The sequence below is a fragment of the Grus americana genome, chromosome 5, assembly GCF_028858705.1.
Source record: "Grus americana isolate bGruAme1 chromosome 5, bGruAme1.mat, whole genome shotgun sequence".
NCBI lineage: Eukaryota > Metazoa > Chordata > Aves > Gruiformes > Gruidae > Grus > Grus americana.
In genome coordinates this window covers 545,357-563,216 of record NC_072856.1, presented here as the reverse complement: position 1 = coordinate 563,216, position 17,860 = coordinate 545,357, and the positions used below count along the sequence as shown (strand labels likewise).

Sequence of the window (17,860 nt, the reverse complement as noted above, 5' to 3'; positions counted from 1 at the left end):
CCCTGGCACTTCACATGGGACCAAGACAAACTGGGGGACTGAGGAGAATAAACCTGGGGGATTTTCTTTTTTGTTTTAATCTACACAGTCTCCACCCCCCACCAGGTGAGACCGTGGAGCAAACACAGCTTCTGCAGCAGGCTGGCCCCCAAGGACAGCAGTCTGCAAGGCTACGCCTGTGTTTTGTGCCATAGCCACTTGTAGCCTGCGAGTCTGTGCCAGCACCCGCTGCTCTCCCCCGTGCAGCCGCCTACATGGCGTTTGTTGGAGGTTAGCGCAACTTCGAGTAAAAAATGGCAAATCTTCCATTTTAGCGCTTATATGTGAGAAGAGAAAGTTCAGGCTATTCTCTCCTGGGTTGTGGGATGTGGCTAATGGGGCAAGTCCTTCCTTTTCACACCCACGGAGGAGAGGGGAAAATACACATAAACAGATGTTAGCTCTCCTCCAGGCTCTGTGAGCATCGCCCTGTTTCCCAAGATAAGCCTGTGGAAGCCAGTCTAGTTACATCACTGCAAAGTGATCATGTAAGCCAACACTTCAACAAGCTGATGTCTCTTTTGCCATCGTCCTTCCCCTTCTTTTCCATCTCCTCCCCCTGTCTTTTTTGATTTTGTCATCTGAAGCTTTGAATCTCAGCTTCAGTCCAGCAGTTTTCACGCCTGTGTGTGGTTTCCAGGACATGGCAGGAAAGCATCTCCCTGAAGGAACTGCAGCGCAGAGGCGTCTGCTTGCTAAAACTCCAAGCTGCCAACCAGAGAACGGGCCTCTATGGACGGCTGCTCGTGACATTTCAGCCAAGAAAATACGATTCAGACGCTGAGCTGCCCTATAACAGTTTTGGGCCCGGTAAGTGATATTCCTGTCAGCGTGAAGCAGGTGAAGTAAGAGATGAGTGATGTCTTCTTCCTAACATCTTTCTAATGCGATGTTTGTGAAGACTGAGAAACCGATGGAAAAAAGGAAAGGAGAAAATATTATGCCTGCAGGATGGATCTAGAGAAAAACAGCCTCTTTTTCCCTCGGCTTGTTATGGACACGTATGTTGCACCAGGAAATAGTGGCAATGATTAAAGGGCTGGCTTTCCTCCTTCTGAGCCCACAAAAGCAAAGCCTCGGTCTCTTGCCATTAAAGATGTCCTGGCATTCTTTGTCCAAGCCAAAGTGTTCATGCTTACATCTTGTGGTAGGGAAGGAGCTTTTGCCACTTACACTTTAATTGCAAAATGGAAAATGGATTTTCTTTTCCTTCCTGAGTTGCCATATTTCCGCCCTTCCATGTATTATTTTTGGCGAGGATGAGGTGAAGTATGTACCGTTATTAGCTGACACACCTGAATTCCTGTTGGAAGTAAAGGTCCTAGAGAAATACAGCCTCACCAGCACATCAGCCAGCACCCTTTTCACTCGTGTGTCACCCTCTGCCAGCACTTCCATGGAAACATAACCAGGAGCGAGCTGTTGCCTCCGTTGGTACCTGAGGAAGGTGAGGACGCTGCCTGCTATGCTGTGACCAGCTGTGCAGGCTTACCCCTCGGAAGAACTTGGGTTTGACTGCGAAGTGGCTCCAAGTGAGTCTGCAGTACACCCTCTCTTTTATCCCTGCAGAGACCCTTCTCCTTTCCTTCGGCAATGAGGGCATTGCCTTGAACTCTCCAAAAGCGGTCCACAAGAGAGAAGCTGCACCAGATCATTTTCTGGGTTGGTTTAGTAATGTTCTTGGTTTGGTTTGCTAGGTCACTGAGCTTGCTAAGGAGGTGCATCAGGGGACGCAGACTGTTTCTGACCCCAGTCGCATGGTGGTACTATTTCAAAATGTGTCGAAGTTCAGTTTGTTGATCCGTTCAAGCCTCCAAGCTGCTGACCTTTGAAATGAAAATAACTCATTGCAGATTGGGGTCTCAGCCTTGAGAGCATCTGCCAGTGCTCTTCAAAGAGAAACAACATCGCCATAGCAGCAAATTATTCCTGCGCCACAGGCATTTTAATGTAAGAGCTGGTGGACCTTACAGAGGAGAGCTTCACATAGTTTGTAAATCTGAAATCTAATCCTCAATGAATGTGAGCCCCGGCTAAGTTACAAACTTAATCAAACATCCTGCTCAAAACCCCCATTTCATCATTACACTATGTAATTCCACTCTTTCATCATCTCACAGTGACTGAAAAGCTGTAGCGAGTCCTTAAAAATCTCTGGTCTTTCTTCCTTCTGCTGGCTGGCATATAGCAGTCATCTGGGAGGCAGACATTGTCTTGCAGACTCCTTAGCTATTATTAAAAAACAAAATGGATGTAAAATGGTTTGTCTGAGAGTTCAGAGAAGTCAGGTTCTCCCAAGGTCTGTGTGAAAGCACATTGGCTTTCAGAGCAGCTCTGGCTGCGGGGAGCACTGCTCATCTCCACCCCAAGGCCTGAAGGCAGCCGGTTAGTTGCTGTCAGGTGTCTTCTCGCTGCTAATTGTCCTTGTGCTCCCTCCTGCTGTGGGCTGCCTGTCACCTAAGAGAAGGATATTCTCCGTTTATGGGCTTGACAAGTTGTGACCTTGGCAGGAAACACGGTGCTAGAGCTGTGGCTGGTGTAGGTGGTCCTGCTGTCTGCACGGGACTGTGCTTGGTGGCTGGTCTCCCCGAAAGAGCTTCTTTTCCAGGTGTTTGCCCCACTTCACGCTCTCTTCAAACTTGTCTTTGCAGGGGACATAGTGGGCCTTTATGATTCAGCTGGCCAGGGTGATCCACTCTCCACCGGCATCGTAACACGGGTCACCTCCAAAGCAGTGACTGTTGCCTTTGAGGAATCTCGAGATGGCATGCTGAGCTTGGACCGAGAGAGCTCTTATCGCCTGCTGAAATTAGCCAACGATGTCACCTACAACAGGCTAAAAAAGTAAGGGCCACGGGGTTGCAGTTCACTTACGGTCACTCTGCTCAGGAGTGCAGAAGCATACTAGGAATTGCCATGTTTATTCTTGAAAAGCTCTTCTGAGCCAGATCTGTTTAATTCACTGGGCTTGGTTTCTCTCCTTTCCTGTCTTATCCCCCTGTGTCAGTGACCAGCTGGAATGCATGGAGCTCCACCTGGGGATGGGCGAGGAGCCACCAAGAGCTCAAGGAAACAAAGGGGAATGTCCTTAAGCTGAAGGAGGGGAGATTGAGACGAGATCTGAGGAAGAAATTCTTCCCTGTGAGGGTGCTGAGGCCCTGGCACAGGTTGCCCAGAGAAGCTGGGGCTGCCCCTGGCTCCCTGGCAGCGTTCAAGGCCAGGTTGGATGGGGCTTTGGGCAACCTGGGCTAGTGGAGGGTGTCCCTGCCCATGGCAGGGGTGGAACTAGATGGGCTTTGAGGTCCCTTCCTACCCAAACCAGTCTGGGATTTACCCCTATATCAGCTCCACTTCGGGGAGGTACCCACCCTTTGGATGTGCCTTCCTTTTTCTGCTCACTGCTGAGGGAACCCATACCGAGAGAACTCGGTTGGGTACGTTATGCTACCGTGTCACAACAGCTTGAATTTATCTGCCTGCTGGCTGGTATGGTCCTGCTCCTCCCTCCTCCTCTCCCACCCCTCATCCCCCACTCAGCTACATGTTTTGGTCCTGCGTTACATCACCTCTGGTGCTCACTGGAGTCCGCGTAGAACCTTTTCCATCCCGGCAGGAGAAGCGAGTAGCTCTTTGCTGAATTAGTGTGCTGAAAAGGCTCAGCACAGGGTCTGACTGAATCAAATGGGAGCAATAGTTGAAAGTGGAAGTCTGGGCAGTGTGAGGGTGTGTGTGAGGGCTGGGGGATGCAGCAGTTCGATAGGATTAGTCTGTTGTGGAGTACCATTTTTCAGCTTTGGAAGAGTTGAATCTGTGCCCCGAATCTTGTCACTGCCCTAAGGTGTGCAGGGGTCTCTGAAGAAATTCACGCTGTGCATCTAACCTCGCTATTTTCTTCTTTGACAGGGCTTTAAATGCACTGAAGCAGCATCACAGCGGTCCAGCCTCTGATCTGATCAACGTCCTCTTCTTTTCTTCTGATCCAAGTGCATTCAGTGAAACAAGTAAGGATGCTTCCTTTATAAGACAGCAGATGCTGGATTGATCTTTCTAGAGAAATTTGCTCACCTTTAGGGTTAGAGCCCCTGCACCTTCACAGCCAAAGTACATACACCAAGACTACTACTGGTTTTAGTGTGCCTTAGCATGCGAAGCTGAGTTACGCAGGTCTTTTGGATGGACTGGTGAGAGCAGATGCTGCTGCTGGTGCTCTCATGCAGGTTTTAAGCAAAGATACAGAAAATTACTATGGGGAAGGAGGTGGGGAATCTTCACTCTCCAGAGCAGTCAGTGAAGCCTGAAGTTCCCCACCTGCAGGATAAGGGCTCTGCACTCTGCCTGGGCCCAGTTAGGAGGATGCTCATCACTTCTGATGTCACAGCTGACAAAGAGCTGAGCCCCAAGCGATGACTCTGCAGGCATTTCCCACACTGCGCTGCCATCGCTCCTCCACCAGTCCTCCGAGTCTTGCCTGGGGCTGACCGGCCAGGGCATGCTTGTGGTGTCTCAGTTCAAGACCTGTTCTTTGAAATTGCCCATTGGAACACAAATAACTGATCTTTGTGAAGTTGTTACCCACCCCAAACATGCAGCTTGCTTTGCTCCAGGAAGGACCCAAGTATTGAATTGAGTAATAAGCGGTGTTGCAACTGGCAGCACTGAACTCTTTTCATACTGGTTTATGGGTCACTGGACACACTTTCCTCATGTAAAGACCCTTCTTATCACTGGAAGAGAGACTATTCAGCTAGCTAATGCTCACTTTTCTCAGAATGTGCCAAGTAAAGCTGAATTCTGGCATAAACCAGGCAGGATTTGTGTTGGGGGAATTTGTTTGCACACATTCATGAGTCTGAAATTCAATTTAGTTTATGAGGCTTTTCTTATTTGCTTCCTGCCCCAATCCCATCCATAAACTTCAAAGATCAAAAACTGCTAGTGCTGCTTCTGTATTGAAAAATCCAATAAGTCTGCTTTCATGGGAATTAAGTGACTGTGGAACTACTGCAGTTCGAAACAGCATGGGAACACTTTTATTTTTACAGCCTTCTGATTGTGTTCAGTCAAGTTGGAGGTGTGCAGGCTGCTTTGGTTTCATCAAATACTTAAAACCAGACAACTTGGTTTTACCAACAGCTGTCAAAAAAATTGCATATAAGTAGAATCCCCTTTTACTCAGATCTTTTTTGATGTGAGTCTTTGGAAAAATGAAAGATGAAATTACACAACTTACCCTTTCAGAGAAAGCAGAGGGAAACCAAAGCCTCTGATCAGCAGAATATCGGAGTGCTCGGCAACTGCTAATGGATATTATCCCTTGACAGAAGGGAAGTATCATGTGGGCTGCGGAAATTGGGGAGCGAAGGCAGAGGGTGGTTAAGGTGCCCAGCAGGATCAGGTAGCAGTCACTCTCAGCCACGTAGACAGCTCAGTCTCTCCTCTCGGCTGAGCAGCACGCTGGGGTGACACCATCCATCCCTGCCTGGTTCCTTGCCAGCCAGGGTCCTCCCCACCGCGGCTCCTTGTGCTCTGTGCTTGCTCTTGCAGCTTTTCTCTTACTCTGGTTCCTGTCTTTGGTTGTCCCCAGTGGTTTGCCTCTTCCACGTGTGCACTCCTGTTCCCCTGCAGCATACCTTCAGGCTAGGCTTCCGATATGGTATGCTAAGGACGAAGAATTAACGTTAACGAGGCATATCGCCATAGTTCTAAGCACTGAGCTTAGTCCAAATCAAACCTCTTAGCCTTTTGGCTACCTAGGGACCTTGGTGTACTCAGGTTTTTAATATTAGATAAAATAATTAAATTTTAATGAACTAACTTTCTTAGCAGCTTCAACTCTGCTTTTTCCCTTGTGATAGCAGAACCACGTCTAATGAAGAAAAATTCCTTTTCACCAAATTGCTCAGGTGTGCCAAACTAAACAGAGATGAATTTTACATCTCCCCAGCGCTGAGAATATTGATTGATAGAAACATTCAGCCCTAGTAGAAAGAGGAGATGCAATATGAGAAGGCAGCATATCACCTGAGAACAGCAAAATGCTCTGGCAGGGTGGAAAGGCCTTCCATTTACCTTCTCAATGCATAGCTTCTTTCTCCCCAACTAGAAAGATGTTATACTAGCCAGGAATTAAATAATAATGACTTTAACTTTAAATAGGTCCTGCAAGGTGCCTTGAACTGCCAGCCTCCATGAGGTGAAGAGGAGGGCACTCAGCAGCTGGCTGGGTAAATCCTGTCTCATGCTTACACGATGGGACATGCAGTTCCCAGGTGTCCCGTACACTTTAGGACACAGGGATGTGTCTCTGCAAATAGTATAGAAACTCAGTCATGTGGACTGTCTGCAGAAGGCAGCAAGTGTTTCCTAGGTGCGTGCTCCAACACAGAGGGATGGAAAAACCTCACAGTATTTCAGACTGCTTCTCCTCCATGACACAGTATCTCCTTTCATGACCAAGCATCTTTTAGTCTGGTTTCTCAGGGAGATGTTTTCCTGTATCTGTCTCATCACATCCATTATCTGATTTCAAGCAAACCCATCAGGAGTCTCAGGGTTAGTAAATTCTGTACATATCAAAACCAGCTGTCTGGACACACATCTATATTAACAATGCCCTCCCAGGATGCAATAAGCTCCACTTCAGTAAGAAGCCCAGAAAGCCAGGGCTAGGAGTGAGACCATATAAACACCTGCCCAGAGAAAGAGCTAGCACCGACACTTGTGCAGGAAGAGAAGAGGAAGGCCCAGAGCAGATGGGATCCATACCTAGAGGGGGAGCATTTGTTGCTGTTCTGTACAAATGACAGGGAAGAACCAAATTACAAGGAAATCGAGAAGTAGAAGAGTCAGTGGAAATCATAAGCACCAGCTCTATGCCTGGATGTTCAAGGGTGTTCTCCCAAGGGCAAAATAGGCTCCAGGAAGTGATATGTGCAGCAGCAGAATCCTAAATCCAGCTTTCTAAGTATGAAGAAAAAATTAGAAGCCTCATTTTTCAAGCATGGGAGTCTTGAGGCTTTTAGCTGGGTTCTGATACCGCTGTGCATTTTCATAAAGCACGTAGGAGCTTGATATCAAATTGGTTAGAAACTGCTCAGCAGGTTGAAGCGTTACGGGGGTGTGAACTGGAAGGGCAGCAGGTAGACAGTGAGTCTGTGTGAGCTTCATGCCCTCCAGAAAGCGAGCGGTAGGTACCCAGGCTGTAGCGCACAATGCGGAGCTGAAACACAGAACACTCACCGGTACCACCAAAAGATGCGAGATGCGGTTCTTTCCGGCAGCAAAGCTAGTTGAGTCTCAATGCCATTCTCTGCTCCACTGGTGCTTTCTGCTGGTGGCTGTTTCCCAACATGGAGCCTTGTAACCTGGAGGAAAAAGGGAAAAGCATCTGGGTTTGATTATTTTTTTTTCCCCCAAAAAAGATCGGTTATACTGGCTCTCTGTAGGGTGTACCCAAATAGAGCTGCATTAGCCTTGTGGCCTGTCTGGTAAACAGCTTTTAGTTGTTTATTTTTTGCTGTGCTGCATTGTGATCTTCTCATGACTGGATCGCAGCTGCCTGGGTTATCTCGGGAGAGCAGGCTGCCAAGTGTTGTGCCTGGAGGATCTATATTAAAGTCTGTGTCATCCCAGGAGGGTGCCTGAATCCAGTCACCGACTGATTAGGTTGACAAGGAGTCTGAGAAAGCCAACAGAAACATGGTTTTGAAGTGGTTAGTGGCTGCTGGTGTCTGACCAGTGCACAATATTGGCTTACTAAAAACCATCAGTATGCACAGAAAGGTAATAATGACAAAAGCAATTTAGTGCAGCAATTTTTTACCTGACTCCTGATGACTTGACAGAGTTGCTGCTGCAGTGCTGATTTGCACACAGCTCTTTCCCACAGCGTCAGGAAATCCTGCTCACTACTCAGGGGATGAATCCCTCCCAGTAGTAACAAGTACAGGCATAACTCCTGCTGGAACAACATCCTGGAGCACATTTTTGGGAGTGGGCTTGCATAAGATGGTTGTCAGTAACTAGGGAAAAAAAACCCACCAGGCTTTTGACCCTGAGAAGCCTGAAGTTAGTTTTTACCAGCAGCCTCGTCCCATGGTCTCTACAGGCAAGAGGAAATCTCACAGCTAGCAAGTTCTCACACCATTGCTCCTGCAAGATGCTGGGGTTTCTGTCCTACACAGAGGGCGGAGCTGAAACGCTACTGGAGAGCACAAAAAGTCAGCGCACGCTCACACACCCCTTGCATGGCCAGAAGGATTGTATTCTCTGAAGTTGTGCACTGAATCCGTGGTTTTCATCTCCTGAGCTGCTGGGATTGCACATAGGTTGAGGCGTTACCTATAGCACTGCACAAAGCCCAAGTCCTTTCAAAACACTTAAAAACACAACTCAGAATAAATATCCTTGGCATAGCACAAAAGCACTAGACAGGCTGTGGGAAGAATAACCTATGGACTGGTTGAAAGGAGCACATGAAGGTATCGCGAGTGGGCAGGTGGGATCTGCAGCTACCAACGGAACTAAGGGCATTTCCAACCCTTACCTTGCTGCCTCCAGAAAGGCACCAAGTGGGAGGATAAGCCTTCTAAAGGCAAACACTGAACTGAATGGGATTTCTGCTCTTGTCAGACTCTCTGGGAAGCAAACCCCAGAAGCCCATCCATAGGAAGTGCTCTGCTCAGCTCCCTTCCACTTTAACCTGCGCTCATGGCCCAGAAGCATTCAGAGCTTTCACACCAGAAATCTCCTAGAAGAAACCCTTCCCTGCTCACAGCATATATGCAGGGACCCCTGCATCCATACATTGTGGTGGATGTATAGAGGCTTTGTTTGCCAGCAGAGGCCAGCATTGCTCTGCTTGCTGGATGGACACATTCCCTTTTCTTTCAGAAATAAGGTTGTGCCTTGCTGTAGGCATAATTCTGTGAGACCACTAGTAGCCACCAGCTCTCTCCTGTAGCCCTGGTCTAGAAAAAACGAGGGGGTGTTCATCTCTATGCCCAGACACTGGCTGGCTCGTGTGGTCACGTGGAGCACAAAAGGCATGCCTTATGCCAATTATGCCTATTGCTTTTAAAAGACATTTGAAAAGAGAAAGAAGGAAAGAAAAAAGCCTCGTTAAAAGGCAGGGGTGTCTCCAGTAAAACCCACCCAGCAGGCCGAGCCCAAACAAAACTTCCTCGGCTTCTTGGCACAAACCCAGCGCATGTAACAAGTCACTTGCAAAAATCTTAAATGCTCCTTCTCCTTCTGACTCTTCTCATCACAGAGGCCACGAAGAGGCCCTTGAGATCTATGGGGAAAACTAAGCAGCCCAGACAACTCAGCTGCCAAACACTTCACAGGGAGAGCAGGGAAAGTTCCTTGTTTCAGCTGAACTACCCACCAGGATTTTGTCCAGCAGTGTTCGGCTGCAGTTAGGTTGTACTCTAGAGGAGCTGGCCATGGGGTTTGGTTTGCTCTTGGTGCCCATACACACTGATGGCAGCGAATATACTTTGGAAGCGAGACCTCCAGCTCTGTATAATCTGAGCTCTTCCTCCCAGGAGGGACCGCTCCTCTCCGTTTGGTGCAGAGACCCCTTTCCTGGCCTTGAGTATCACCCTCCAACCTGCTTCACCTCTGCACAGTACCAGCAGCTCACAAGCACCTCAGTTCCTGGAAACATTGTTGGAGGACCAACCATGACGGCCAAGGTGATTTATTTTTCCAGTGCTACACTCCTAAATCAAGTTGCGCATCAGGGGCTGAATTACGTGACCACCAGCGAGAGCCATCCCCGCCAGGCCCAAGGACGCCGATTTACACTCATCCTCTCCACGGCCTGCGTTGGGGGCTGAGATGGACAGTCTCGGGCAGAGCAGCAGGCAGCAACACAGAGTTGGTGCCACAGGGCCAGAGCTGGGTTAACGGGCATCTTCTGGGAGCATCTGGACTAGTTCTACGCTGATTGCCTGTGATAGAGCTCTTGGGCCAGCCCTGCCGAGCAGGTACACTGCACTTCTTCAGGCGAGCCTACTTGGAGCCCAGCCGGTAGCTGGAGCAGAGTTTGGAGGAGCCACAGCATCCCTCCAAAGGCTCTGTCCTCCTCCTCACCACCGTGCCCAGCCAGAGGCACATTTCCCAGCCTGCCCACACAGCAACTTTTGGCAGCGTGCGATTAAAAGGGAAGAGGGTGTGCGCGCGTGTGGAGAAGCCTGTTTCTGATCTCATTCCTTGAGCAAGGAAATATCAATGACTCCTACATCCCGGCTGTTCCTCGTTGTGGGAAATGCCTTTCAGTTTTTAAGCTATTCTTTCTTTTTCCCCAGCCCATGGGATGCTTCCTAGCCTTCTCTTAGTCATTAGCACACTAACTCAAAAATTGTGTACAAAGCAAGAGGCAGGTCAACAGGAAAAAGTACCACTAGTCCTGTTTCTCTCTTCCTCGCCAAGCATCTTTGACAAGTGTCATTCGTTCAACCCCGACACCCCATTTAGCTGTGCTGCTTCAGAAGTCAGTGCCAGAGGTTACCTGGGAGCTGCACACAAGTTAACCTGCCTAAAACCAGAAGAAACTTCCACGCTTTTAGGTAGAGATAAAACACACGATGCCCAGCAGGGAACAACGCCCAGCAATTTGTCTTATATAAGCTTTCACGGGAACATTATTTTCAGTAAACCTCAGTGTAATGAGTCATCATCTCTGCTGTAATTAACTTCCATAATGAACAAGAAGATTAGCAGCAGGATTATGGGGGATGAGAATAAATATGGGTTTAAATTGGATAAATCTGGGAGGTAAAAAGCAGCTTGTGAGAATTCAGTCTTCCGCAGTGAAACCGATTCTCTTGTAATGCAATTTGCATATCCTTTTCCCTTTTTTCCTTTCTGATCATTAAAGCCCAAACTAATTTTAGTTTTCATCATTTATATTGCCAGTTTGTGTCATTTTCCTGCCTTCCTTTTCAGTCATTGTTGAACAATACAGGACTGCTCTTTTCTCCCCACAGACGCTGTAGGTTTTTCCGGTGCTTTTCTGCTAGCACTGTGTTGCGTTTGGTAACTGGAATGGCAGCGATTTGTTTGCAAGATCAACTACTTTCTCCCCCCTTTTTATTGAAGGTTTACTAAATATGCTGGCCGACCTTCAAAATAAGCCCAGAGCCCCCTCCACACCCAGAAGATCCTACATGTTTGATGTTATAGCAAGTGAACACCTGTAAATGCTGAAGAGTTCCGATGCACACTAGCTGTGTTCACAACTGAAGGCTTGCTGCTTCTGCAAAATAGCCGGGTAGGAGAGAGAAGGGGAAGACGCAGCTGCAGGGTGGGCAGCCTGTTCAATTTGAAAGCATAACAAGCCTTACTTTTACCAGTCTGGGCTCTTTTAGCCACCAAGGTGGTACACAGCATACCTGCCTTCCCAGGAAGGTTGTTCTCATTATCAATTTCATTTGGGTCAGCTCCTGAGACCTTCTTATTTGTGTTCATGCATTTGTGCTTCTCAGCAAGCACCCACGTTAGCCCTGAGCTCCAAGTGAATCTCCTGCTGTCTCCCCAGCGCCTCTAAAGCTTTACAACAACTCGCTGGATGCTTCGCAGAGGGAGGCCGTCTCCTTCTCGCTGGCACAGAGGGAGCTTGCCATCATCCACGGACCACCTGGCACAGGGAAGACCACAACTCTAGTGGAGATCATCTTGCAAGCTGTACAGCAAGGCCTGAAAGTGAGTACAAGTGGCAGGACTGGAGTGACAGTGATCACCTTGGTTTATTTTGCAAACTCACTGGGCTTCATGGCAGCTGGAGCAGATCCAGCAGCAGCTGTGCTACACAGCAGAGTCAGACTTGCCCTGCAAGGACCAGGGAGTTTCCCCTACCAGCTGAAATTGGGTGCAAATAGAAGCTTTAATGCTCAGGTTTGCTATTTATTGAAGATCTAGCGCTTCAAAGCAAGGGGAGAATTGCCTTTGGTGTCTGGAGGCTGGGGACATGTCAGTAGTTTCTTCCCAATAGATGTGTTGGTCTCCCTCTCCCTCTGCTGAGCATCTTCCCGCTCGGACACTGTTGCTCCAGTGTTTTGCTGTCCTCAGCAGTAACAAGCACTTGGTTTCTCCCTTGCAGGTCCTGTGCTGTGCCCCTTCCAACGTTGCGGTGGATAACCTGGTGGAAAGGCTGGCTGGCTACAAAGCCCGCATCCTGCGGCTCGGGCACCCTGCTCGCCTGCTGGAGCCCATCCAACAGCATTCCTTGGACGCAGTCTTGGCCCGTGGCGACAACGCCCAGATAGTGGCGGATATCAGGAAGGACATCGACCAGGCCTTTGTACGTATCCCTGCAACACGCCCCACGTGCGGTACCCGAATGCCAGCTCTCTAGGTTAGCCGTACCTGATCTGCTAGCCAGGCAAGCTACTTTGTCTCTAAAACTAAAGAACAACTCTGCCACTTCTTGCATGTTCTTAGGAGACAGCCAGGTGCTCTGGGCTGCCCCAAAATCAGCGGGTAGAGGCAAGTCACAGCGACTAGTCCCAACGTGAGCCATGGCTGAACCTGGCATTTGTGGGTTCAGGGCACCGCGAGCCCACAGCGATGCTCCCAGTCTGGATCTCACCGTGTACAGGCAGGGGCGAAACACTGCTGGGCGTGAGCCTCTCTGGTCAGTCAGCAGCAGAAAGGCTGCTTCGGGGGAGAGGAAAGGTAAAAATAGCATAGTGTGCTGGAGCGACAGTAGGAGATGCGTATGGCCTGGATTCATCCCACTTACTCCAATTGGGAGGAATCTGCCTAGCCTTGGAAGGGAGGAACTGGGGTGCAGGCCTGTCAGTTTTAGAGGTGAGGAAGGCTTCCAGGCTGAAAAGAGAGCCTCTTCACCAGGGCTGCCTGAGCCCCCTTGCTGACCCGCCACCGGTGCTCCTCTTCATCTGCTGCAGGAGCTGAGGGCAAACTCCTCCTACCCAAATTCCTCATTGAGGTGGCAAAATCAGTTATTACTGCTGCGTGGGGAGATGCTGCAGTGCCCTGCTCTCCAGATTATCTGTCTGACATTGTTCATGCAGTCCTCTTCAGCAGAGAGTGAGGAAATGAATTAATGATGTGAATGTTTCTCTAATGAGATGTCTGACTGTCCTGACACTCCCTCCCACTCTCAGCCACCTCAAGTAGAAAGCAGAGTACACTATAAAAATGCATCCTTAATTTCTTCTTTCACAACCTAATTTTCCTAAACTTAATTTACAAAGTAGCTCTTACGTGAGATGATAGGTTTTGATACTAATTAGATTTTTTCCTCCCCCTTCTGGTGGCATTATTGTCCAGGAGTCTTTTTGCAGATGTATCCAGCTCAAGAGAGATCCTGTCTTGATCAGAGAGGCAGGAGGGCATCTTCATACCCCTGCACACGTGCTGTGTCTCAGTTGCCCAAGTCCGTTGCCCTGCCCTTTGTAAAGCACTGCACGTTTCCTTTTTTAAATTATGCAGACCAGACATGGCTTTCAGCTCCATGAGCTGCAGCCACCGCTATGGCAGCAACTCGTTGCCCCAAAGAGGGTCATGCATCACCCAGTGTTTGCTGCTGAGCAGTTGGGGAGGTCACTTGGCAGACAAGTTGTTCTTGCACGTGACGTAAAGGAAGGAGAGGGCACCTGAGGGCTGGGTAAAGCCCTTGTAGCTGAGTTCACAAAGGGGATGTACTGATCTGCTGGGATGGAGGCCTGGTTGTACTCACAGCTCTGTGCTGAGTCTTTTTTACTTCTTAATTCATTTTGCCTCTTTGTCACTAGTGGTTAATTTTCCCTTTCCTCTTCTTGGGAGGCATTTTGCAAGGCAAGAGAAGGTTTTATTTCACTGTTGATTTTCCGTAGCAGAAGGGAAGTTAGGGAGAAAGCAGAGCTTCAGCACTAAGGTCTCCATCTGCTTTCTCCCTAGAGGAGGGAGTACCTGGTGATGGGAAGTAGGAACTGGCCACCAAGGCTTGTTCTGCCCTGACATACCAAACAAGTCCCAGGAGCTAAAATACTGCTGCAGTTCAGCCTGCGTAGCAATGCTTTGGGCTGCCCTGATCGGGTCTATCACAGAAAGTGCTCCTGATTCATCAGCATCTCTTCCTCTCTGGGCTGCAGAGAGCTCACCTCTGAGGTCCTGGCCCATCTTTCCCTCAGCCTGCCCCAGTTTCTCCCCTGCAATGTCCCCTACTTGCCCTGTAATAATTTCTTCCTTTGTCCATTCCACATTTTGGTTCTTCTCACTGCTTTCCTTCACCACTCCCCCCAGCCACAGAAGAACTAGCAATATAAATGAAAACCCACACTCTCTTTGCAAGCTTTCTACCCCTTTGTATCTCCTTCCCTCACCTGTTCAGACATCCAGCTTTCCAGGCCATCAGCTTCTGGGTGTTTCTTTACAGCAACAAGGGTGCAGCCCCACAGCACCTGAGCAGGAAAGGCAGCTCAGGTCCAGCGATGCAGAGCAGGGTCAGCCAGCAGTCCAGAGCACCAGACAGGTCCAGGGGTGAGAAGGGAGGAGGAGGCAGTCAACCCAGGGAGGAAGCCAGACCCAGAACACAAAGCCTATAGCTCAGGGCAGGAGCAAGGTCTGCCCTTAAATGCAGCTCCCAGACCAATGAGTGGGTGGGTGGGGCCCGAAGGAGGCAGGCCAGGACAATTAGAGCCTGCTGGCACCCCCAGAGCCCTAACGAGGAGTCGGGGATCCAGGCTCAGGTGTGCCAGGCACTGGCCCTGGGGCTGGCTCGCCCTGTGCTCTTACCCTGACGGGGCTCTGCTCCCTCAGCTGCTTTCAGAGCCCAGAGTCAGCCGGGTGTTTGGATCTTAACGTCACCAGCCGACATCAGGGAACAGTTGCTGTTGTTAATGTACTAACTAGATCTTTTTGGCAGAACAGACATTAAACTTTGCCCTACCGGCACCATCAGTTTTGCTCTCTAATCTTCCTCTGTTTCTCGCAGAGAGGAAGTGGATGCTGATCTGCTTTGTCCCTTCAGCTCAATGAGTATCAGGCCTGGCACCCACCCTGTCCTTTTAGATCAAGCTGGGAAAAGACTCCTGTGTGATCACGATATCTGCGTATCTGCCTGTGATCCCTCCCCTGTAACTTCTGAGCCCGTCAGCCGATTTTGGCTATACTTGACAGATGTGTAGAGGTCTCTCAGGTATTAAATACCTACAAGTTTAACCAAAACAGGAGGCTGAGTAGAGGAGTGAGACACGTGAATGTCATTCCTAGGGGAAAGGCTGCAGTATGAGCTGAACCATGGTAGACACCGGAGAATCCATCTGTACAGAGGCTGATTATAGGAACCATCAGGTCTTATTGGTTTGGCTGCTTATCAAAGCTTCTGTCTGCAGCTTTTTCAGCTTTCTCAAATCATCAGCCTTGCCTCCAAGGCAATAATCCAAATTCCCATCTGACAGTGTGGGTAGCTTTCCCAGGGTGACTTGCAGTGAACGATAGCTCGGCCGTTGTCTCATAGCTGCTGGTCTGTAGCTGGGGAAGCGCTAGCAACCAGTGGCAATGATTTGATGTGTCAGATATATTTAACAGGCATTGCTAAAAAAAGCCGTGAGCTGTCTAGGTATTGCTCTGAATCACTTACAGCAGGTCAGAGACACCTTTGTAAAAATGCAAAGCTGCTGCTTTGGCTGGACATGGTGCAGTGAACTTGGGGAACCCTACTGCTTCAAGGTCGCTTGGAGCCAGAGGGTCCCTGCTTCCCCCGAGCAACAGAGCAGAATGAGATAGGAAGTCCCGGTTCCTCACCCAGCAAAGGCACAAGACCTTCTTCCCATTAAACCTAATCACCATTACATATTACTCCCTGCTCTGCGCCCAGATGCTTTGGCTGGTGCACGGTCTCGTCCGTCGGATGGACTGAAGCCTCTGACCTTCTCCCTGCTGATCTTTGGGGCACTGGGAAAGCACAGGGCAGAGCAGGAAGGGCTGAACAGAGGATTTAAGGACAGGGAGTTACTCTTCAACACTTTATGCTCACAATTCAAGACTATCAAAATGTGCAGCCAGAGGAGTTTAAACATGGACCAGCTAAGTCTGAGACATCGCTGTCTGGACCCTGAGTGACGGATGGTGTTATTCGTGATGCTCCCTCATGGTCTGATGGGCAGCGATATTCTCGTTTTGCTGCTTCATGCTCAGAGCTTGGGGTTTTATTGATATAGTTCATCTTTTGCATAGACAGAAATACTCTCTATGCTTCAAGCAACACTGATTGTGGAAGGGGCTTTCTGGTAGGGAGAGGGAGGAGACACCGGAGTTTCGTGGGGCTGATTGTGATGAGTCAGTATATCACGGTGGACATGGAGAAGCCGTGCTGTATCCAGGTTCTTTGGTTATCTGAGAAGCTGAACGTATCCCTAGGGCTAGAAACAGTTTGTTCTATCTTGATTTTTCTATTTTATAGGCAAAAACCAAAAAGGCTCAAGACAAGGGAGAGCGGAGCCATTTTCTCAGTGAGATTAAGGCACTGAGAAAGGAGCTGAAGGAACGAGAAGAAACGGCCATGGCTGCAGCCCTTACCCATGCCAGTGTTATCCTTGCTACAAATACAGGTGCGAGATCCTCTTTTTCTATGCGGTATTTTACCTCACTTGCCAGGACTCACGTAAACCACATGCCCTGCAATGCAGCGTCCTGCCAGGATAAGAAGGAGGGTTAGTCTTTCTGCTCTAAGCTCCTGGGAGTTCAGGCAGGTTTGCCGCAAGCTCTCGAACTCCTCCGCAGTGGGATTCTCCCTGCTTACACTCTGGCATGTGAGGTTGTTGTTTACCAAAGAATACGGGTCTAGAAGGGCCTTTGGTGTGAGCCAGCCTGGCCCATCTTTGTGAGTTCTGAGTAGGAGCTGAGCTTTCAGTGAGTAAACAAGTTCTATTGGAGGTGTGCAATCTGCTTATTGATTTCATCAGTCACATGGAATCGCTTTCCAGCTTGGATAATTTCCATGACTGATAGAATACAGCACATGTTTCCATAGCCTGGGCTCAGCCTGCATGTATTTGGTTAGCTCTGTAAGTCGCCCAAGCGGTGTAAACGGCTTGGGATTTAGGGAACAATTCCGGGTGCGGGTCAGGCAGCGCGTGCAGGCACATCCACGTCTACAGGCAGGACAGTAACACCCTTGTGATCAAAGGGGAACATCAGCGCTTAAAGGTTAACACGTGTTAAAGCGCTTTTCCAGATCAGATGGATAATACTCTAGGGCCCAAGTGTAATCTTCAGATTTGGCTGCTCAGGGATTATTTGCTGAAGGGAAACATCAATAATTTTAGGTCATAAAAAAGAACCTCATGGGGCAATCATAGGTTACTAGTGTGAAGGTTAAAGGCCAGATAAATCATTCCGGTGCATTATTTGCTGGGAATTGGCCTCTCACTTCTTTTAACTTTGCCTGAAAAAACAGGAGGAGGTTTCCTTTTGTCAGTAAAAGTGGTATTTTGTGCTGACCATTGTGTTGATCAGGTGTGATTTTCTCCTGGGACACGGGGGCTTGCCAGGTTTTGTGGAGATCTGTGCAATTCTGCTTCAGCAAAAGGTGGTGGACCAACAAGGGGGTTGGATTTTGTGTTTTCCTCAGTTAAACAGTCTTGGTATTTGTCTGAAACCACATAGTTTGATGGGAAGAATTATTTATGCAAGCCAAACTGCTCTGTTGCTAGGTTCAGCAGAGAGAGAATTTAATCATGGCAACACACAGGGACACTGGTGACCTTTAGTTAATGGGAGTTCGATAAATTCAAGTCAAGCTGCAAGGCTCTGAGGGAAGAAAACCATCTGCACAGCTGCATGCCATGCTGGTACAGTCTTTTTTAGA

The 17,860-nt window shown here is 48.9% G+C and overlaps 1 protein-coding gene and 1 long non-coding RNA gene across 3 annotated transcripts in view; one reads left to right on the top strand and one right to left on the bottom strand.

Annotated features, from left to right (window-relative positions):
* The window catches only part of IGHMBP2 (immunoglobulin mu DNA binding protein 2), a 43,901-nt gene that overhangs the window by 777 nt on the left and 25,264 nt on the right, over positions 1-17,860 (top strand). The window contains exons 2-7 of the mRNA XM_054826230.1: positions 680-849; positions 2,691-2,883; positions 3,943-4,040; positions 11,585-11,748; positions 12,146-12,346; positions 16,454-16,601. Of these exons, the coding sequence (XP_054682205.1) occupies positions 680-849; positions 2,691-2,883; positions 3,943-4,040; positions 11,585-11,748; positions 12,146-12,346; positions 16,454-16,601 (974 nt within the window). The remainder of the gene's footprint in view (positions 1-679; positions 850-2,690; positions 2,884-3,942; positions 4,041-11,584; positions 11,749-12,145; positions 12,347-16,453; positions 16,602-17,860) is intronic.
* LOC129206649 (uncharacterized) lies at positions 1,963-14,550 on the bottom strand. Of its 2 annotated transcripts, none has more exons than XR_008577244.1 (3): positions 14,373-14,550; positions 7,279-7,403; positions 1,963-5,697 (listed from the first exon to the last, which is right to left on the bottom strand). It is a non-coding gene; the product is annotated as an uncharacterized LOC129206649 (long non-coding RNA). The 2 variants fall into 2 exon arrangements; XR_008577243.1 differs by lacking the exon at positions 14,373-14,550 and adding an exon at positions 7,492-7,610.